At 46.9% G+C, this 17,710-nt stretch overlaps 1 protein-coding gene across 1 annotated transcript; it reads right to left on the bottom strand.

Moving 5' to 3' along the window:
* Nucleotides 1-14,351: 14,351 nt before the first annotated feature.
* LOC113833875 (phospholipase A2, membrane associated-like) lies at nucleotides 14,352-16,700 on the bottom strand. Its single transcript, XM_035438636.1, has 4 exons — nucleotides 16,658-16,700; nucleotides 16,304-16,448; nucleotides 15,879-15,988; nucleotides 14,352-14,518 (listed from the first exon to the last, which is right to left on the bottom strand). The coding sequence occupies exons 1-4, from the start codon at nucleotides 16,698-16,700 to the stop codon at nucleotides 14,352-14,354; spliced, it is 465 nt and encodes a 154-aa protein (XP_035294527.1).
* Between the last annotated feature and the right edge of the window lie 1,010 nt (nucleotides 16,701-17,710).

The raw sequence follows: 17,710 nt of genomic DNA, 5'->3' as shown, positions 1-17,710 counted from the left end.
AGAGTGAGCCTCTACCAACAAGGCTGCTGTTCTCATATGAAGAAAAGGTCTGGACACAGGGATGACAGTGGGAGGACACAGGGAAGAGGTGGCATCTACGGGGTCCTGGAGACCCCTAGGAAGAAGCCCACCCCATATTCAGCCTTCCTGTTTTCCTGATGGGATCTATTTCTGTTACTTAAGCTCTCAAATTTGTGATAGTTTGCTCTGGCAGCCTCTGGAAAAATTTTATACTTTTGTGTTGCTCTGGCAACCATTTAAAATTAAAGTTGGACTTGCGCAGACTCAGTGCACAGACAGTTTCCAGTTAATACCTCCTCCAGTTTCCCAAAAGGTCAGTTCAGAAACTGTGTCCAGTCCCTTTCTCCTAGTGGCCATCTCCCCATTTTTCTGACTCAACCTTCTCATTCGGCACAGCCTATAGGAGCCACACAGATAAACCTCCTGAGTGCTGGATGATAATAAAAGTGTCTTTCTTTGTTTCTTTGTTGCTGTGATTAATGTCATCACCAAAAGCAATAAGAGCAAGGAAAGGGTTTATTTCAGCTTGCAGTTTGCAGTCCACCGTGAAGGGATGTCAGGGTAGGAGCTTGAAGCAGAAACCATGGAGGGATACTGCTCACATATTTGCTCCCCATGCTTCTCAGCGGCTCCTCTAATATAGCCCAGGCCCACCAGCCTACAGACGGCAGTGCCCCCAGGGAGAAGGACCTACCCATGCCAACCTGAAATCATGAAAACACCCTACAGATATGCTTCCCTGCTAATCTGATGGGGGAAGTTTTTCAGCTGACATTCCCTCATCTTGTGACTCTATGTGTCACACTGACAGCTAAAGTTGTGACAGATAAGTCGCCATACCTGATTAATTAGTGAAGATTCCTAGGTTAAGTAGGTCTTAGAATGAGCGGTCATATTATCTGTCATCGTCAGGAAAACTTTCATTGCAACGAGGAACCCTTTGCAGCCACATGAGAGGAAGACTAAACAAAAGCCTGAGTTCTTACAGTCTAAAAGGGTTGAGTGACCTACTTTCTGGTATGCCTACCTTTTCCTTCAAAAAAAAAAAAAAAAAAAAAAAAAAAAAAAAAAAAAAAAAAAAAAAAAACTTCCCAGAAAGCTGCAAACCCAGAGATCACCAGGAGTTAGGGGAGTTGGCCACTGAGAGGGAAGCCTATATTGATGAATCACATTTGGTCTGTGGGAGATTGTCTGTTTGGTAATTCGTGCAGGAGGGCCTAGTCCAGTGTGGGTGGCAACATTCCCTATACAGATAGTCCTTGGCCATATAAGAAAGGTACCTAAGCACAAGCCTCCCAGTTGAGCCAGAAAGGGAGCCTTCAAGTAGTGTTCTTCTGGAGTCCAGCCCCAATGTGCCTCAAACATTGGCTCTGGGTCATGGAAGTGTAAGATAAGTAAATGCTTTCCTCCTCTAAGTGGCTGTTAGGTCAGAGTGTTCTGTCACAGCAACAGGAAGGCTACTAGAATACAGGGGAAGAGGCAAAGACTCATCCTTTAATTCACATGTGTCCATCACACTGTCTTTACCAGTGTGTGTCCAACACACTATCCTTAGTTAGTGTGTGTCCATCACACTGTCCTTAGTGTGTGTCCATCACACTGTCCTTAGTGTGTGTCCATCACACTGTCCTTATTGTGTGTCCATCACACTGTCCTTAGTTAGTGTGTGTCCATCACACTGTCCTTAGTGTGTGTCCATCACACTGTCCTTAGTGTGTGTCCATCACACTGTCCTTAGTGTGTGTCCATCACACTGTCCTTAGTGTGTGCCCATCACACTGTCCTTAGTGTGTGTCCATCACACTGTCCTTAGTGTGTGTCCATCACACTGTCCTTATTGTGTGTCCATCACACTATCCTTAGTTAGTGTGTGTCCATCACACTGTCCTTAGTTAGTGTGTGTCCATCACACTGTCCTTAGTGTGTGCCCATCACACTGTCCTTAGTGTGTGCCCATCACACTGTCCTTAGTGTGTGCCCATCACACTGTCCTTAGTGTGTGTCCATCACACTGTCCTTAGTGTGTGTCCATCACACTGTCCTTATTGTGTGTCCATCACACTATCCTTAGTTAGTGTGTGTCCATCACACTGTCCTTAGTTAGTGTGTGTCCATCACACTGTCCTTAGTGTGTGCCCATCACACTGTCCTTAGTGTGTGTCCATCACACTGTCCTTAGTGTGTGCCCATCACACTGTCCTTAGTGTGTGTCCATCACACTGTCCTTAGTGTGTGTCCATCACACTGTCCTTAGTTAGTGTGTGTCCATCACACTGTCCTTAGTGTGTGCCCATCACACTGTCCTTAGTGTGTGTCCATCACACTGTCCTTAGTTAGTGTGTGTCCATCACACTGTCCTTAGTTAGTGTGTGTCCATCACACTGTCCTTATTGTGTGCCCATCACACTGTCCTTAGTGTGTGTCCATCACACTGTCCTTAGTGTGTGTCCATCACACTGTCCTTAGTGTGTGCCCATCACACTGTCCTTAGTTAGTGTGTGCCCATCACACTGTCCTTAGTGTGTGTCCATCACACTGTCCTTAGTGTGTGTCCATCACACTGTCCTTAGTGTGTGCCCATCACACTGTCCTTAGTGTGTGCCCATCACACTGTCCTTAGTGTGTGCCCATCACACTGTCCTTAGTGTGTGTCCATCACACTGTCCTTAGTGTGTGTCCATCACACTGTCCTTAGTGTGTGCCCATCACACTGTCCTTAGTTAGTGTGTGCCCATCACACTGTCCTTAGTGTGTGTCCATCACACTGTCCTTAGTGTGTGTCCATCACACTGTCCTTAGTGTGTGCCCATCACACTGTCCTTAGTGTGTGCCCATCACACTGTCCTTAGTTAGTGTGTGTCCATCACACTGTCCTATAGTTAGTGTGTATCCACCACACCATCATAATACTACCTCGACCTCTTGATTGCTTAGGGGCTTGCATAGACGGGTTGAGAAGCTTCCTTGGGGGAATAGAAGGCTATGTGTCCACAGGGAAGCTCTCAATAGTCTGCCTGCCATTTCCCTTTAGCAGTGGGGACAGAAAGAGTCTAATGTGGGTGAGTGTGGTCTGAGTGGCTACTATCCCAGACCTAACATCTGACCCTAAAATTGATGTTAAAAGCATGTAACTAAAACCAAGCAAATTCAGCTAGAGACTTGATTCAGGCATTCCTGTAGCTGCAACAGGGAATGTTCCAAAAAGACCGGAAGACTCACCCAAGTGTTTCACTTTTGGAGGTGGAGAGGGGGATCCTACACCTTAGAAACAATGAGATGTGCTTTTCATTCATAGGCAGAAGCTTCTAAAAATATCTCAGGACAGAAAATGTTGCCTCTAAACGATGCCTTAAATAAGATGCATGAAAGCCAAGCAACTTATGGATGGAGAAATTCCAATCCAACAGAAAAATGATGAATAAGTATCGATATAAAAAGCAAAATTGTTATTATTCAAGCCTATGGGGCTGTTGAGATGGCTCAGGGGGTAAGGATGCTTTAAACTAATTAATCCTGTGTGGGCATGTGTGCGTGGAGCTCACAGGACACCTTGTGGGAGTCTCTTCTCCCATCTTGTGGGTCCCTGGGATCTAACTCAGGTATCAGGCTCAGTTGCAAGCATCTTTACCCCCTGAGCCATCTTGCCAGTCACAAATTCTCTTTGGGTAACAGGTTCATTAGAAATTATTTAATACTACAAGCAACAGGGCAGGATTTTTAGAGTTTGCTCCCAAAAATCAAAGTGGGGTTCCCTTATTAAGGTTTCAGAGAGCAGAGGACAGTCCCCTGTGGTGTAGTTAGAACAAAGTAACTTCTTTTATTCAGGCAGTCTCTGACTCTGGGTGACAGGAGAAGCTGAGCCCATGGTAATGGCAGTGTCACAGCCTGTGAGTGCCTGTTAGCTCCTCCAGGCTGTGTCAGCTGCTGGGGTGTGGCTTGATCTGTGAGACTGCAGCTCCTGATCCAACACTTGCAAAGCTTCTCCTCCCCACTATCTCTCCCTCCTGTCTTTTCTTCTATTTCCCCTTTTGCAAACAGAGCTCACTTAGCATCCCAGACTGGCCTCAGACCTGCATCCCCCAAACCCCAGCATCCTGGGTGCTGGCATTAGCAGCCTCTGCCTCCAAGAGGGGTCTTGTTATCTGTAGCCAATGAGAGTTAGATTTTTCAAGACAGGGTTTCTCTGTGTAACCCTGGCTGTCCTGAAATTTGTTCTGTAGACCAGACTGGCCTTGAACTCACAGAGATCTGCCAGTCTCTGCCTCCTGAGCACTGAGATTGAAGGCATGCCCCACCATGGCCCCACCCTGTAAACAGCCAAATGTCTCAAAGTTTCCTTGGCTGTGGGTCTAGGGGACAGTTCTCTGTTGCTGATGTAAAGAATTCCAATACAGTGGTCCTCAATACTCGAGATGCTGTGATCCAATGCAGTGGCCCCTTAATTCAGTTCCTTGTGTTGTGGTGACCCCCAACCATAAAATTATTTTGTTGCTATTTCATCAACTGTAATTTTGCTCTGTTGTGAATCATGATGTAAATATCTGATAATTCCAATGTTCTTAGGCGATCCCTGTGAAAGGGCCATTAGATCCCCACAGGGTGGTGACCTACAGGTTAAGAACCTGGAACCTAGTGCCTAGGACTTGGCCTTTTTTCTACCTAGCATCTGAAACGGCCCAGTCAAGCCTTTAGTGTCAGCTGTTCCTCAGCCCATTGGTTTTGCCTTTCACAGTCCAGACTCCGGGCATTAGAAATTATTGTAAGGAGACATGATGTGGGTTGTGTCCTTGGAGAGTCTCTGGGGCACCTGGAAGATAATTTACACTCTGGCCTCCCGCCCCCCATATGCCAGCATGTCCAGAGACCAGTAGATGGCAGCATAGGACAGGCCAAGCTCTTGGGCTCTGCACTAAGGGGTGAAGGATCCTGGGCTGTTTTTGATGATTTCCTTTCTCTTATCCCCCCTCCTCCCGCCCCATTTTTGTTTTTGTTTATTTTTTAAAGATACACCAGTCAACGATGGAGGGATGACAATCTGTTCTCAAGAACACACCTGTGGGCTGCATTTTGCCACTTTTAAGTGGCTAGTCATTTTATGTAACAATGTCATTGGTCCCCTGTGCAGAGAGGAAGAGAAGAAATTTCTTTCAACCATGGAAGCTTCAACCACGGGCAATTCACCTGTTAGGTTTGTCTTCTAAAGGAAAGGGCAGTAGTCTGATATTCTCTGTGCTCAGATATTCGTTGGCACTGAGGCTGACCCCAAGTCTGAGAGTCTGGCAGGATGGGATGCCCTGGTAAGCCTCTGTCTGGGAAACAGACATGTCTTCTCTGACCAGTGCGAATCTGGGTGTTAACTGCAGCCCATTGCACTGTCTGCTGAGCCTGAGAACTGCAGCCATCTTTGCCTCCCCAGTTCTCAGGGCAGGAAATGTCTTCTCTTTTGGAAAGTGACACATGATAAAGGGATCAGAAGCACACATGTCCCCTTTGAGATTAAAGTAGCTCAGGAAAAACTACATTTTCATTTGGAAAGGAGTCTCCTACTATGTTGTTTAGCTTCCTTTGTTTGTTTGCTGGTTTCAGACAGTGCTCACCTGCCTGCCTCTGCTTCCCCTGGGTGCTGAGACTCAAGGTGAGCACCACCACACCCTGACAAAACCAAGGATCTACCACACAAGTTGATTTAAATTGCTGGTCAGAGAAAATAGAATCCAGGTATCATGACCCATGTCTGTAATTCCTGCACTCAGGAGTCAGAGGAAAGAGACTCATGGCCAACCTGGTCTACCTAGCAAGTTCCAGGCCATCCTGGACTAGAGTGGGATTTTTTGGGCGGGAGGAGTGAAGAAGAACCATCTTTCAAAAAAGAGTTTTACTAGGAGTTAACACCATAGGCAGGCAGGAGCATAGTCTAGCTAGAGTCTTAAGAAAGAGGGCGAGATGGAAAAAGGGAAGGAGGCAAAAGGGAGGGAGGGAAGAATGGAAGGAGAGAGAGAGAGAGAGAGAGAGAGAGAGAGAGAGAGAGAGAGAGAGCGCCTTTAGTCCCATCAGACACAGTAAGGCATCATTCTTAAAGGATTGAGACAGGGTAGATGGTGCTCCAAGGAGCAGCAGGTTTGAGTACTAAGTGTGCCCACGGTCAGGTGCCTGGATTCAAGGATGGTGGGAGAGCCATCTGCTCTAGTGAGGGGGGAGGGAAAGAGGACCCAGTTAGGGCAGGCACTGAGGAAGCCTGTCAGCGCTTCACAGCAACACCTGGAGGGATGGTGACTGAAGGTTTGTGTGGCACATCTGTGAGACAGCAGCACCCGTGACCTGACAAACTGGGTTCCCAATTTTCCCAACAGTGTAACTGAAAATACTCCATTGTCCAATGCAGGTCCTTAGCCTTTTTTGTAAAACAAAACAAAACAAAACAAAAGCAAACAAACAAAAAACAGTTCCATTTCACTAATGTGTGTGTCTTGTATTATGCCAGCAGCATGTACTCATTCCAGCACTGGAATGCAATTATAATTAGGCAGAGTGATGTTCTTTTGAGATGACTTGGGGACTTTGGTATTTGTGTGTGTGTGTGTGTGTGTGTGTGTGTGTGTTTGTGCCTGTGTGTGTGTGCATTTCTCTGTGTATGTGTGTGTGCTTGTGTGTGCATGCACGCATGTAGGCTTGTGCCTTCACATTTCTGTCTCTGTGTTTTGTGTGCTTGTGTGCATATATGTGTTTGTGTATACCTATGCTAGAATATTTCATTGTTGAGTGTGTACATTTGTGCTTATGTGTCTGTGTTTGTGTTGCCTCTGTTTGGGTGTGCAGTTTCATATATATGTATTTTATGTGTGCATTGTCTGTGAATGTATGTTTTCTGTGAGTTTGTATGTGCGTGTGTTTGTGCATCTGTGCCTGTGTGTTCATGTGTGTCTGTGTGTTGGAGTTCTATACATTTGTATGTGTGCATATGCATACATGTACACTGTGTGCATGTGTGCATATTATGTTTGTGTGCTCGTGTGAGTGTACACTAATGTATTTGCATGTGTGAGTTTGTGCACATGTGTAGGCTTGTGTGTTTTGTGTATACATGCATATATGTGTTTATGTGTGTGCATGTGTTTGTATGCTTGTGTGTACTTGGTGTGTATATAAACACATATGCATGTGTTTTGTGTGAATCTTATGTGCATAATCTCTTCCAAGCTTTGGTGTGGGTTTGTTTTCATGCATCTGCCTTTGTGGTTTTTGTTATCATCTGAATATTGGTTCCAATGTGCGTGTTCTGTGTTTGTGCTTGTGCATGTGTGTTTTGTGTGTTTGTATGATCTTGTATTTGTGTGTCCATTTGAGTTTGTTGCCTGTGCTTATGTATGTGTACTATGTGCATGTCTTTATATGCCTGTGTGTTTCTACTTGTAAAGTTGTGTATGCATCTAGGCATGTTTTCATGTGCCTGTGTATTTGTGTGTTTATGCTGGTGATCAGTTTGTGTCTGTGTGTTGTGTCTGCTCATTTATGTGTCTTGTCTACTTGTGCATTGTGTTGTTGTCTGTAGGTGTGCATGTGTATTTGCATGTGTCTGTGTGTGTTTCTGCATGTCTGTACATATGTGTGCACATGTGCATGTAGAGGCCAGAGGTTGACATTAAATATGTTCCTCAATTATTCTGTCTTTTTACTTTTTCAGCCAGAGTCTCTCACTGGACCTGGAACTCACCTACCCAGCTAGACTGGCTGGCCCAGGATCCTCTTGTTCCTGTCCGCACACCCTTGGATGATGGGGTTACAGGCATGCCTAGATCTTTGCATGGGTGCTGGGAATCCAGGCAAAGGTCCTTGCACTTGTACAGAAAGTACTTTGCCCATGGGACCAGCTCTCAGCTCCTGGATTGCATCTTCCAGTGAGCACAGTGGACTAGCATGTCCCTTTGGGTTGCAAGGGTACTGGATGGGGCTGCTTCTTCCTATTCAGTGGCACAGGGCATGTCCTGTCCCCTCATCCTCTATAATCTCTTCAAACATTCAGTGTTTCACAGTTTTCATTTGAGAGCTCTTACAAAGTCACCCTGGGGATTTTAGATTTTTGTCCCTACAATATATGTTTGATTTCTAGTTCAAGGAAGTCAATGTTGGTGATTTCAAAACTACCGTTTTTCTGTCTTTGTATCCTGAAGCTTTTTTTAAATGGAGTTTCTGGGGTTTTCCACCTGGAAGAGCATGGTGTACTCAAACTGACAATTTGGTATCGCACTTTCTTTCTCCTAGCTCCGATGCCCTTTGTAGTTACCCAGGTGACTCTGTTTTGAATTTTTCTATTTTCTTGTATTTTGCCCATCATATATTCTATCCAGTAATTGCCCCAGGCTCACAAAAGACAAGCTTCTTTTGATCAGAACAAGCTGATTTGGAATGATAACAGCAGAGCATGTCTAGAAGGATAGATGGACAAGAGAAAAATGTGTCACCTTGCAATAGTATATTTTCCTCTTTTATTTCGTTTCCTGTCTTTAGACACATGCCACATAGCTGTTGTTTTTTGACGTAAACCTGCCAAAATAATATTTTTTGAGACAGAGTCTTGTGTAGCTCGGGCTGGCTGTCTAGCCAAGGGTAACTTACTACATAGCCATGGATAACCTTGAACTTCTGATCTTGCTGCCTCTACATCCCAAGTGCTGGGATTATAGACATGCCCCACCATGTCTGGTTTTACGTGGCGTTGGACCTTGAACCTAGTGCTCTGTGCACGGTAGGTAAGCTCTCTACCACCTGAGTCACATCCCCAGCTCTACTAAAACTTTTAAATTAGGGCTGATGATGTGGCATAAGGCCTGAATTCGATCAGCAGTACCAAAGGTTTTGGCCTGTTTGCTTTTTTGAAATTGGGATGCCATGGAGCAGAGATAATGACCGGACTTTGAGATCCTCTGTAAACAAACAGAAGCCCCAGATAAATAGTAAACAGACCCTTGAGCTTACCCAGTCCCTCACTGTTCCTTTCCATTTTAACCAATGGATTTTCATTTCTAACTTTCCCAAACATTTTATAAGAATTTTTTTCTCTCTTGTCCCTCTCAGTGATGTTTTAAAACTCTCATACTCTTGAACTGCCTGATCTGTGCATGAGCCAAATTTGCTAGATTTAATTTGCCTAAACTTATCTTTGATTCCTTTATAGGATCTGGCTTGGGGCTTGGCGCTGCCCATTGACCATGTACCTTCCTCTTGGGATCCTGAGAGATCCTGAGGAGCTGTAATGGGTAGATCCAACCTGTGGCCTGTGGGCCAACTGTGTCCCAGGCCAGCTACAAACACAGTCCAACAATTTGTACACCACAATAGACCGTCTCAGTGCTAGTCAATGGGACTGCCTGGGAGTAGCATGTGCCACAGATGCTGGGTGGAGTGGATGGTCAGGAGTGGGTCTGAGTGGCTCAAGGTTGGTCTCTGTTGGACACAGCATCATGTCTGTCACAAAGGTTCTTCCGGCCTCACACGTCTCCTTAGCAGTTATAGAGAAAATGCTCAGCCATCTCTGTGAACCTGCCTCAATTCCACCTGTGACCAGGTTGTCTTTGTCCTAAAACTGGGGACAGGAGTGAAATAAAATGGACTCTCCTATTACCCCTGAGCTCAGGTCCAAGATGGAGGTGAGAAGTCAGTCTCTCCCTCTAGCTAGGTGCTATGAACTTGTCAGAGGCCCAGCCGGCTATTTTGGGAGGGGACACTCAAAGACCAGCCCTTATTCAGATGGCTCTGGTTTTGACTGTCACTCTTCCCGACGCTGCCCCGAGCTCATTGTGTGTTTGTGTGCCTGTGTGTGACCGCACATCTGGAGCCTTTTTCTACAAGGAAGTTTCATGAGTCCAGGGATAAATGCTTGTCTTTTCTTTTAAAAACTGTGACTAAATTGTTTATTAATTGTCTATATGGGTGTGTGTCCCTGAGCCCTGGAATATGTGTGGAAGAGGTAGGCTGGTTTGCAGGAGCTGTTTCTCTCCTATTATGTGTGTCGCAGGGATCAAACTCGGGTCCAGTAGGGCAGCAGGCCCCCTAATCACCTTACTAACTGTCCAATTCATAACCCCCCTGTCAGTGGTCTCTCGTCACAGCAAGCTCTTATCACTGGCTCACTTCTCACTGGAAGACACGGTTTTTCTGTATTGCATTCCTTTTCCACTCTCACCCTCCCTCCACCACTGGAGCCACCTATTTTATTTAGATGCTTGGTTCCTCGAAAGGGACTCAGTGTTTGTGTAACTCTGTGTGTACTTTTAAACTACACACATGATCCTGCACTGTACAACACACCCCCTTTTTTGTGTGACAAGAGTGGAAATTAGCAGAAGCCCCTGGCTCCTTTGCCAAAACCAGTCTGGCAGAATGACAGGCCTGAGAGAAGAGCTTGGATCTGAGGAAATATTGAAAGATCCTATGCCAAGCCTTGTAGGAAGCTGGGGACAACCTGGACCACAGGGTGCAGTTCTGGGGAGTGAGCCTGTGGGTCCTGAGGCAGAGGATGAGCAGGGTCGGAGTGGGCGGGGCTGGAGGAAGCTGTTTCTTTTCCTTTCTCTCATTCTGTAGCCTAGGCTGGTCTCAGGTTCAGGCTCCTCCTCAGTCTCTGAGTGCTAGAATTACAGGTTTAAGCTACTGCACCCAGCTAGAGAACTTTCTAGACTGTGTTTTTCTTCTGTTTTCCTCCTTGATTCTGAGGTGATGAAGCTCCAGGGGTGTGAGGATGTCTCCAGAGCCCTTAGGGTCAGAAGCCGGGACCTGGCAGCCCTAAGGAACCAGGCTGAGCCACCGGGGAAATTCCACCTTTTGGGGACCTTCATTGAAGAGCAGGGCACAAGTGTCTGCCTAGGACATCTCCATTTCTGTCAAAGTGACAACTGTCCCAAATCACTGCTTGGTGAGAAACGTGAGAACAATGCAGGCTGTGTCCTGACCTTCAAGTTCATTCCTTCACCAGGAGGATAGGACATTGACTGGAAAGCACAGAGCATCTGATTCGGTCCTTCCAGATCAGGGAAAGTGTCAGCTGCACAAGGCAAGGGCAAGGAACCGTCTGAAAGCCCATGAGTATAAACGCTAATTATAAAGAATGTAATTACGGACACAGACCTGCTTGCTGGGCATGAGGGAGCATGCCTGTAGTCCCAGTGTAACGGAACACAGCGGGTTAGCCTCTTGGTGTCTGTCTTAGTTTCTTTTCCTTTTGTAGTCTTGATAGAATTATCTCAGGAGAGAAGTTGTGTGCTCTGGCTCCCAGTTCAAGGTAAGTTCATTGTTGGTGGGGTCATCAAGGCTCCAGGAACGTGAGGCAGCTGGTCACATGGCATCCACAGTCACTGGAAGAGAGCAAAGAATGCTCCCTAGTACTCAGCTCTCCATTTTATGCAGTCCTAGTCCAGGAAGTGGTGCCAACCACATTGAAGATTGATCTTCCCATGTCAATTAGTGGAATCAAGACAATACACACAGGCATTGTCTGCCGGGTTGAGTCTAGCTTCTGTCCAGTTTACACAGTGAGGATGACTTTGTTTTATTTCCCAGAGACATAATTTCTCTGTGTAGATATGGCTCTCCTGGAACTCACTCAGTTTACATGTTAACTACCACTAGAGAATAATACACTGCCAAAGCATCCTGACTTCAATAATAATAATAAAATTGCCTTTTAAATTATTTGCATTTATTTATATATGATGCATCTGAGTATGAGCACACAGGTGCCTGCCACTGTACATATGTTGGTCAGAGGACAACTTTCTCCGCTTCTACTCTGGCATTTCCAGTGGTCGAACTCACATTGGCAGGCTTGTTTAATAAATATTTTTACCCAATAAGCCATCTTGCTGGCCCAGCTATATCCACACCCTCCACCCCATCCTTTTTTGTTTGTTTGTTTGTTTGTTTGTTTGTTTTGCTTGGTTTGTTTAACCCATCAGTTTGGGCAGGAAGCATTTTGGGGGGTGAGTTTTGAAAGGTGGTTGGCAGTCTCTGTGTGGGCATGGCAGTAGAAACTGATTTTTCATGCCAGAGATCTTACTATAGCACAAGGATCAGACCCCGGCATCAGGGTGACTTGAAAGGGCAGAACAACTTCATGAAGCTCTCATTCCAAGGCTCCCGTCCCAAGCTTTCATTTCAGAGAAGGGCGCCTTACGTGCCTGGGTTCCCAAGGAGTTGTTGTAAGCTGTAAGATCACTGTTTGGGGATGGGAGGAATTGAAAAATGTTTCTTCTATTGGCCAAAATGTCAAAGAGAAACTTTCATTTGGGGATTGGCAAGGTTTTAAAATTTTTTAAATTTCAGTTTGTCTTTATCTTGATTTAAGTGTAAAGGTTATCAGATTCAATATAGGCAGAGGGAACAACAGACACAAATGACTGGGAGTGTTTACTTATCGACCCTGGTCCCAAGGACCTACCCAGAACTGGGGGCTCTCGCTGGTTTCTGACTGCTCTTTCACAGGCAAAGAGAATCTGAGGAGCTGTCAGGGCATTTTAAGGATCTGTGCAAAGCTTCTCAGTTTGACAAGTGTGGGTGGCACAGGAGTCTATTTTTGCCAGGTGGCCAGCTTTGCACACGCCGTGGCTCTGGCAGTCTTCTGGGAGTAGATCTGTGTCAGGCGTGTGGGCACAAGATGCCGTCTTCTACAATTTCTGTTTTCTTTTAGTTCAAAGTCGTGGCACCTTGACAGGAGAACTCTGCTTTATTCTGCCAGCTTAGGCCTCCACATGCCCCAGACAGGCCAGGAAAAATGGCTCTGGCCTGGGGACGGGGGATGGAGGCCTGCCTTTGACAGGGATGGCAGCTATAGTGTTCAAACACTGCTTGACTTCTGTTTCCCCTCTTAATTCCCAAACAAACCCTAGCAGAGGCTCCAACAAGGGTCTCTCCCCTTGAATAAGAGAATCAGGGCTTAAGTGGTGGGGTACTTATGGTTGGAGCCAGCTAGACTGACCCGGAAGTCTGTTCTTCTGTGTGTATGTGTGTGTGATTGTGTCTGAGCATGTGCCCACACATACATGCATATATGTATGCACATTTATGTGTGGTGGTTGTAGATCAAGCTCAGGTGTAGGACCTCAGGACGCCATGTATGTTAGTTTTGAGGCAGGGTCTCTTTGCGGCCTGGAACTTGCTGGTTCAAATAGGCTAGCTAGCCAGGGAGCCCCAGGGATCCACCTGTCTTTGTTTCCCCAACTCTAGGATTGCTAACAAGTGTGTGCTTTATGTATTGTGGGTCCTGGGGATTGAACATAGGACTTCATGCTTGCATGGTAAGCAGATTATTGTCTCGTTTATCTCCCCAGCCCCAAAGCCTGTATGTTGTGGGAAATCTTTCAGCCAATAGCTTTTGAGGTAGCGGCCCCGTCTGGGTGTGATCTCAGGTGCTGTGTGACCTCAGATCAGATGTGGTGACCCACTGAATTTAAGCATATTAGTCAGCAGAGGAAAAAAAACTAACCAGGATTCACTCAGAAATAATAAGTGAACAGCATCTCCGGGCATTGGTGGCACACGCCTTTAATCCCAGCACTCGGGAGGCAGAGGCAGGCAGATCTCTGTGAGTTCGAGGCCAGCCTGATTTCCAGAGCGAGTGCCAGGATAGGCTCCAAAGCTACACAGAGAAACTCTGTCTCGAAAAACCAAAAACAAACAAACAAACAAACAAACAAAAATAAGTGAACAGGGAAGAACCCAGCAATGGAGCCTGACCTCACAGTAAGGTGCAGGAACTGTGTCTTGCCGAAGACCCACTCCTTGGAGCCATTCATGGGAGACCCAAGTCCAGAATTCTGATGTAGGGACAGGCTGTGGACTGTGTGCATCCAGTAGCCTGGGTCTTCCCAGAGTGGGGTTGCTTGAGAATGCAGCCCAAAGTGAGTGGTAAACTCCTTTTAAGGCTAAATGCTGGTACAAGACCAATAGTCAACAAACCTTAAGGGAAAGTTGAAAAGATTTGAACAAGAGATGGGGGAGGGAGGGGAGAAGAGAGAGAGAGAGAGAGAGAGAGAGAGAGAGAGAGAGAGAGAGAGAGAGAGAGCATGCTTCCTGGCTGAATGAGTTCCCACAGCGCCTGTTCTTTTAGCACGCATGATTTACATCAGTCTCATTTCACTTTAAGAGAACACACATGTTCACTGATGAATTACTTTATTTGCAAGAACCTCTTGGATGTGAAGGGGAAGGTGGGTGAGGACTATCTGTCAGTCCAAGGTAGTGGAGAAAGATGAGCCTGACACATCAGGCTTTGGTGTCTCTGAACAGAAGGTGTCTAGGGAAGGAGAGGAATGTTTTCTTTATCACTGGGGGACTCCGTTGGGCTATATGACCAGAGAGCGGTTCTCTGAGCAGCTGGGTGACTTTTCTTTGCAAGATTTGCTCGTATACAATAGGTGCAGCCAATTGTAGGTTTGCTTGTTTCGGGCGAAACATTCAACAAGAATTTTATCACACTTACACAGCTGTTGCGCACAGAAGTCGTCATTTACTGAAATTAGGAAAAGTAGACACTGAGCTGATGGTTGCTAATATTCCACGGCTGCTTGTGGGGACTGGCCTGTTCTGAGACAAGTGCTAGAGTTGCTGGGAAGGCAGACCCTCATCTGATGGGAACACACAGCAGCCAAGCATGGCACTGCCAGAGGTTGGCCTCGCTTCTTAGACACCCTCTTCTAGTTTAAATCTAGTTTTTGTTTTTAAAGACAGGGTCTCATGTAGCTCAGCCTGGGCTTGAACTCTGTGTAGGTGAGGATGGCCTCGAACTTCTGATCTTCCTGCCTCCACATCCTGAGCTCTGGGATTCCAGGCATGCTAAATCATGCCCAGTGTATACAGTGCTAGAGATAGAGCCCAGGGACTCTTGTGTGCTAGGCTCACACTGTGCCAACTGAGCTCATCTCTGCCCCACTCCCTTTGCTAACAGACCTGCTGTGTGAAGAATCCCAGCTTCACTGGCCTTGGGACGGATGGAACTGGTGAATACCTGTGTGGACCACCCTCTCTCCTCGGCTGGGATTGGTCTAAGGTACTATGCAGCTGTATTCTGAATACAGAGCCAATAGAGGAGGTCCACAGGGGCTGCCAGGAAGTGTTCATTTCTCCTCTCCAGAGGCTTAGTGAGAGAAAGCACCTGTTGTTGGAGGCCAGGCGGCTCTTGGAGCTATAGAGTGTCTTACAGTATAAGCACAGATTGGCAACAGCTCAGAGCTGAGGAGCAGGTCTGATCCAGGCCATAGACGTTGCCCAGACTTGGTACCACACTGCTCTGGAATTCTCACAGGTTGTGATCTTTCCAATCTGACCATGGCCCTTTTACACCAGGTGTCACACCCCTGCAGGCAGCATGGCTCACTGGCTCCCCTCCCTCCTATGCATCCACCCAGCCAGGGTGAGCCCTCTTTTTGCAAAGTCTTTCTTGCTGTTTTGTCAAATAATTGGCCCCTGCTGCTGTGGTCCACAAACCTCTAGACAATGTTCAGGACGACCTGGCTTGACCTTGTCCCTTCCTTGTCTCACTGCTGAAACTCATCCTCAGGTGTCCATTGGGCAGCACAGCGTGGTTCACTTTGACCCTTTGCCCATGCTGAGCCTTGTTTGGGGGATGGCCCAACCTTCCTCTCTCACTGTGTGCCTCACTGACTCTTGCAAGATTCAGCTTAGATAGCACAGCTTGCAGGATCCACCTCAAGCCTCAGGTGAGCAAAGGTTCTTTCTGCCTTCCTTTTGGAATCTTCTGTGAGGGTCTTAAAGCAAGGATAAATTCCCCTTCTGCTCCAGCAAATTGCCCAGCATTTGTGTGCTCAAAAACATGTAAGGGAAGCTTGCAGGCATCTTGGCGTCTTTCTTACCAGAGCAGATGATTTGCCCCCATAGATAATCGAATCTGTAGTCCAGTGATTTTGTGCCACAAGTAAGGTCCTCCAGACGGTCGTAGCAACAGTCATGAGCAAAGCAGCACCTGGTTGGGGGACACATTCTGTTGAGGCTGCCTTCTCACAGCCCTGGTGCCCCAACAGTTCCCTTGACCTTTGACCCTGAGTAGACTCAAACTCTAGAGCAGAGTTCCCATTGTGCTATTTTGCTGGCAGGGATTCACCAGGGCACTGAGGCAGAGGCTACCAGGTCTGTCCTAGTCCTGTCCCCACCAGGGCAATGAGTCAGCAGGTACCAACTTTGTCCTAGTCCTGTCCCCACCAGGGCAATGAGGCAGAGGGTACCAACTCTGTCCTAGTCCCATCCCAGCCAGAGTGAAATATGACAGGGGTGTCCTCACCAATCTGTTGCATCCTTGGGGATTCCTCCACCACCCAGGCCACAGTGGCAACCATAATACATATATTTGAACACATCTACTTTTCCTATCTTACGCTGGATCATTTCTTTTAACTGCGTAATGCTTCCTTGGATCTGGATTGAGCCTGAAAGGAAATGGAGAAATGGCTGGCAAAGGGCAGTGAGCCTGGACCCCTCCTCTGCATTGGCATCTCTCTACTGCCTTCTCCCCACAGAGGGTGCCTTCCTCTTCCCACTGTGAGAGGGCTGGGGCAATGGTTAGTAAAGCTGGAGGATGGGGTGCCTCTCTTCTCAGATTACCCCCCACCCTGCTGAGTTCAGAGTCAGCTCTTACCAAAGGCCATGATCAAGGCTGCTAGCAGCAGGAGGACCTTCATGTTGTCAGTCTGTGAAGAACAAGGCAGAGGGCCTGGCCTGGGCATTTCCTCCCAGGAGTCTCAGCCTCTGACCCAGGCCCTGCCCTGCTGTCTGATTTAGCGACCCGGGAGCACAGAAGTGCTCTTACATGGGGCTAAGTCACAGAGTGCATACAGAGTGGCTTCTGACAGTGCATCACACAAGTCACCTCTTGTCCCTTCCTGGCTCTGTGGCATGCTTTCTCATACAGCAATGATGCTGGGATACACATAGTACCCTTCATTCATCTTGAGAGACTCCACAAATTTGGGAGGTTGAAGGCAATGCCTCTCCTCTTTAGATACTCCACCTGCATCCTTCCATTAGATTCAAGGCTTGGGAATTCCACCTATGGAGTCTATTTCCCAATGTCTTTGTCCCCAGCTAAAACTGCACATTCTCTTTGGAAGCCTTTCTAACCCTGTGTAGATCACATGGATACACAATACACACATGCTCTTGAATTCTCCCTCAGCACCTTCACAAACCCATACAACATACTTGCACACAAATACTGCCTGGTACATGTTTACATGACGGGGGCTCACTTCCACACGCATGTCCATATGCACACACATGCGTACATTCTCCTACACAACCACTCAAATGTAGCCACAGGGCAGGAGTTTCAGGGCATTTACCTCTCAGATGATGCTGTAGTTTCTTGTTCAGGGTTCTGTCTCATATTTCCCGAGCTCCAACTGTCCTTAAATAGCTACTTCTTCTGCAAGGTTGGGGGTTGGTGAGGCACAGGGATGAAGAGATAGACATGCCCAAATATTGGACTGGGCCAAAACTGGACTCGTAGATAGGCATGCCCAGTGCCCTGGGAAATCCCCTCCTCTTTCCCCTCATCATCTTTGCAGGGCAGCCGTGAGAGCTGGAAAATCCTTCATACCATGGGTTGGCACCGTATGAAATTCCTACTGGTTTAGAAACCTCTCTGGTTTCTGAAAAAAATGGCTCAGTTCCTGGAGGAGGGACTTTCCAT

This window comes from Cricetulus griseus, chromosome 2, assembly GCF_003668045.3.
Source record: "Cricetulus griseus strain 17A/GY chromosome 2, alternate assembly CriGri-PICRH-1.0, whole genome shotgun sequence".
Classification (NCBI taxonomy): domain Eukaryota; kingdom Metazoa; phylum Chordata; class Mammalia; order Rodentia; family Cricetidae; genus Cricetulus; species Cricetulus griseus.
Note: the sequence above shows the minus strand (reverse complement) of the source record. Positions and strands in the feature narration are given on the sequence as shown.

What these genes read in the sequence shown, in the direction of transcription:
- LOC113833875 (XM_035438636.1), bottom strand. Translation starts at nt 16,700, where the DNA reads ATGAAGGTCCTCCTGCTGCTAGCAGCCTTGATCATGGCCTTTG. An exon ending in CCCAAGGATGCAACAGATTG is followed by an intron (nt 15,989 to 16,303) that starts GTGAGGACACCC and finishes TCCCCCAACCAG; the next exon opens with GTGCTGCTTTGCTCATGACT. An exon ending in GGGGCAAATCATCTGCTCTG is followed by an intron (nt 14,519 to 15,878) that starts GTAAGAAAGACG and finishes TCCTAATTTCAG; the next exon opens with TAAATGACGACTTCTGTGCG.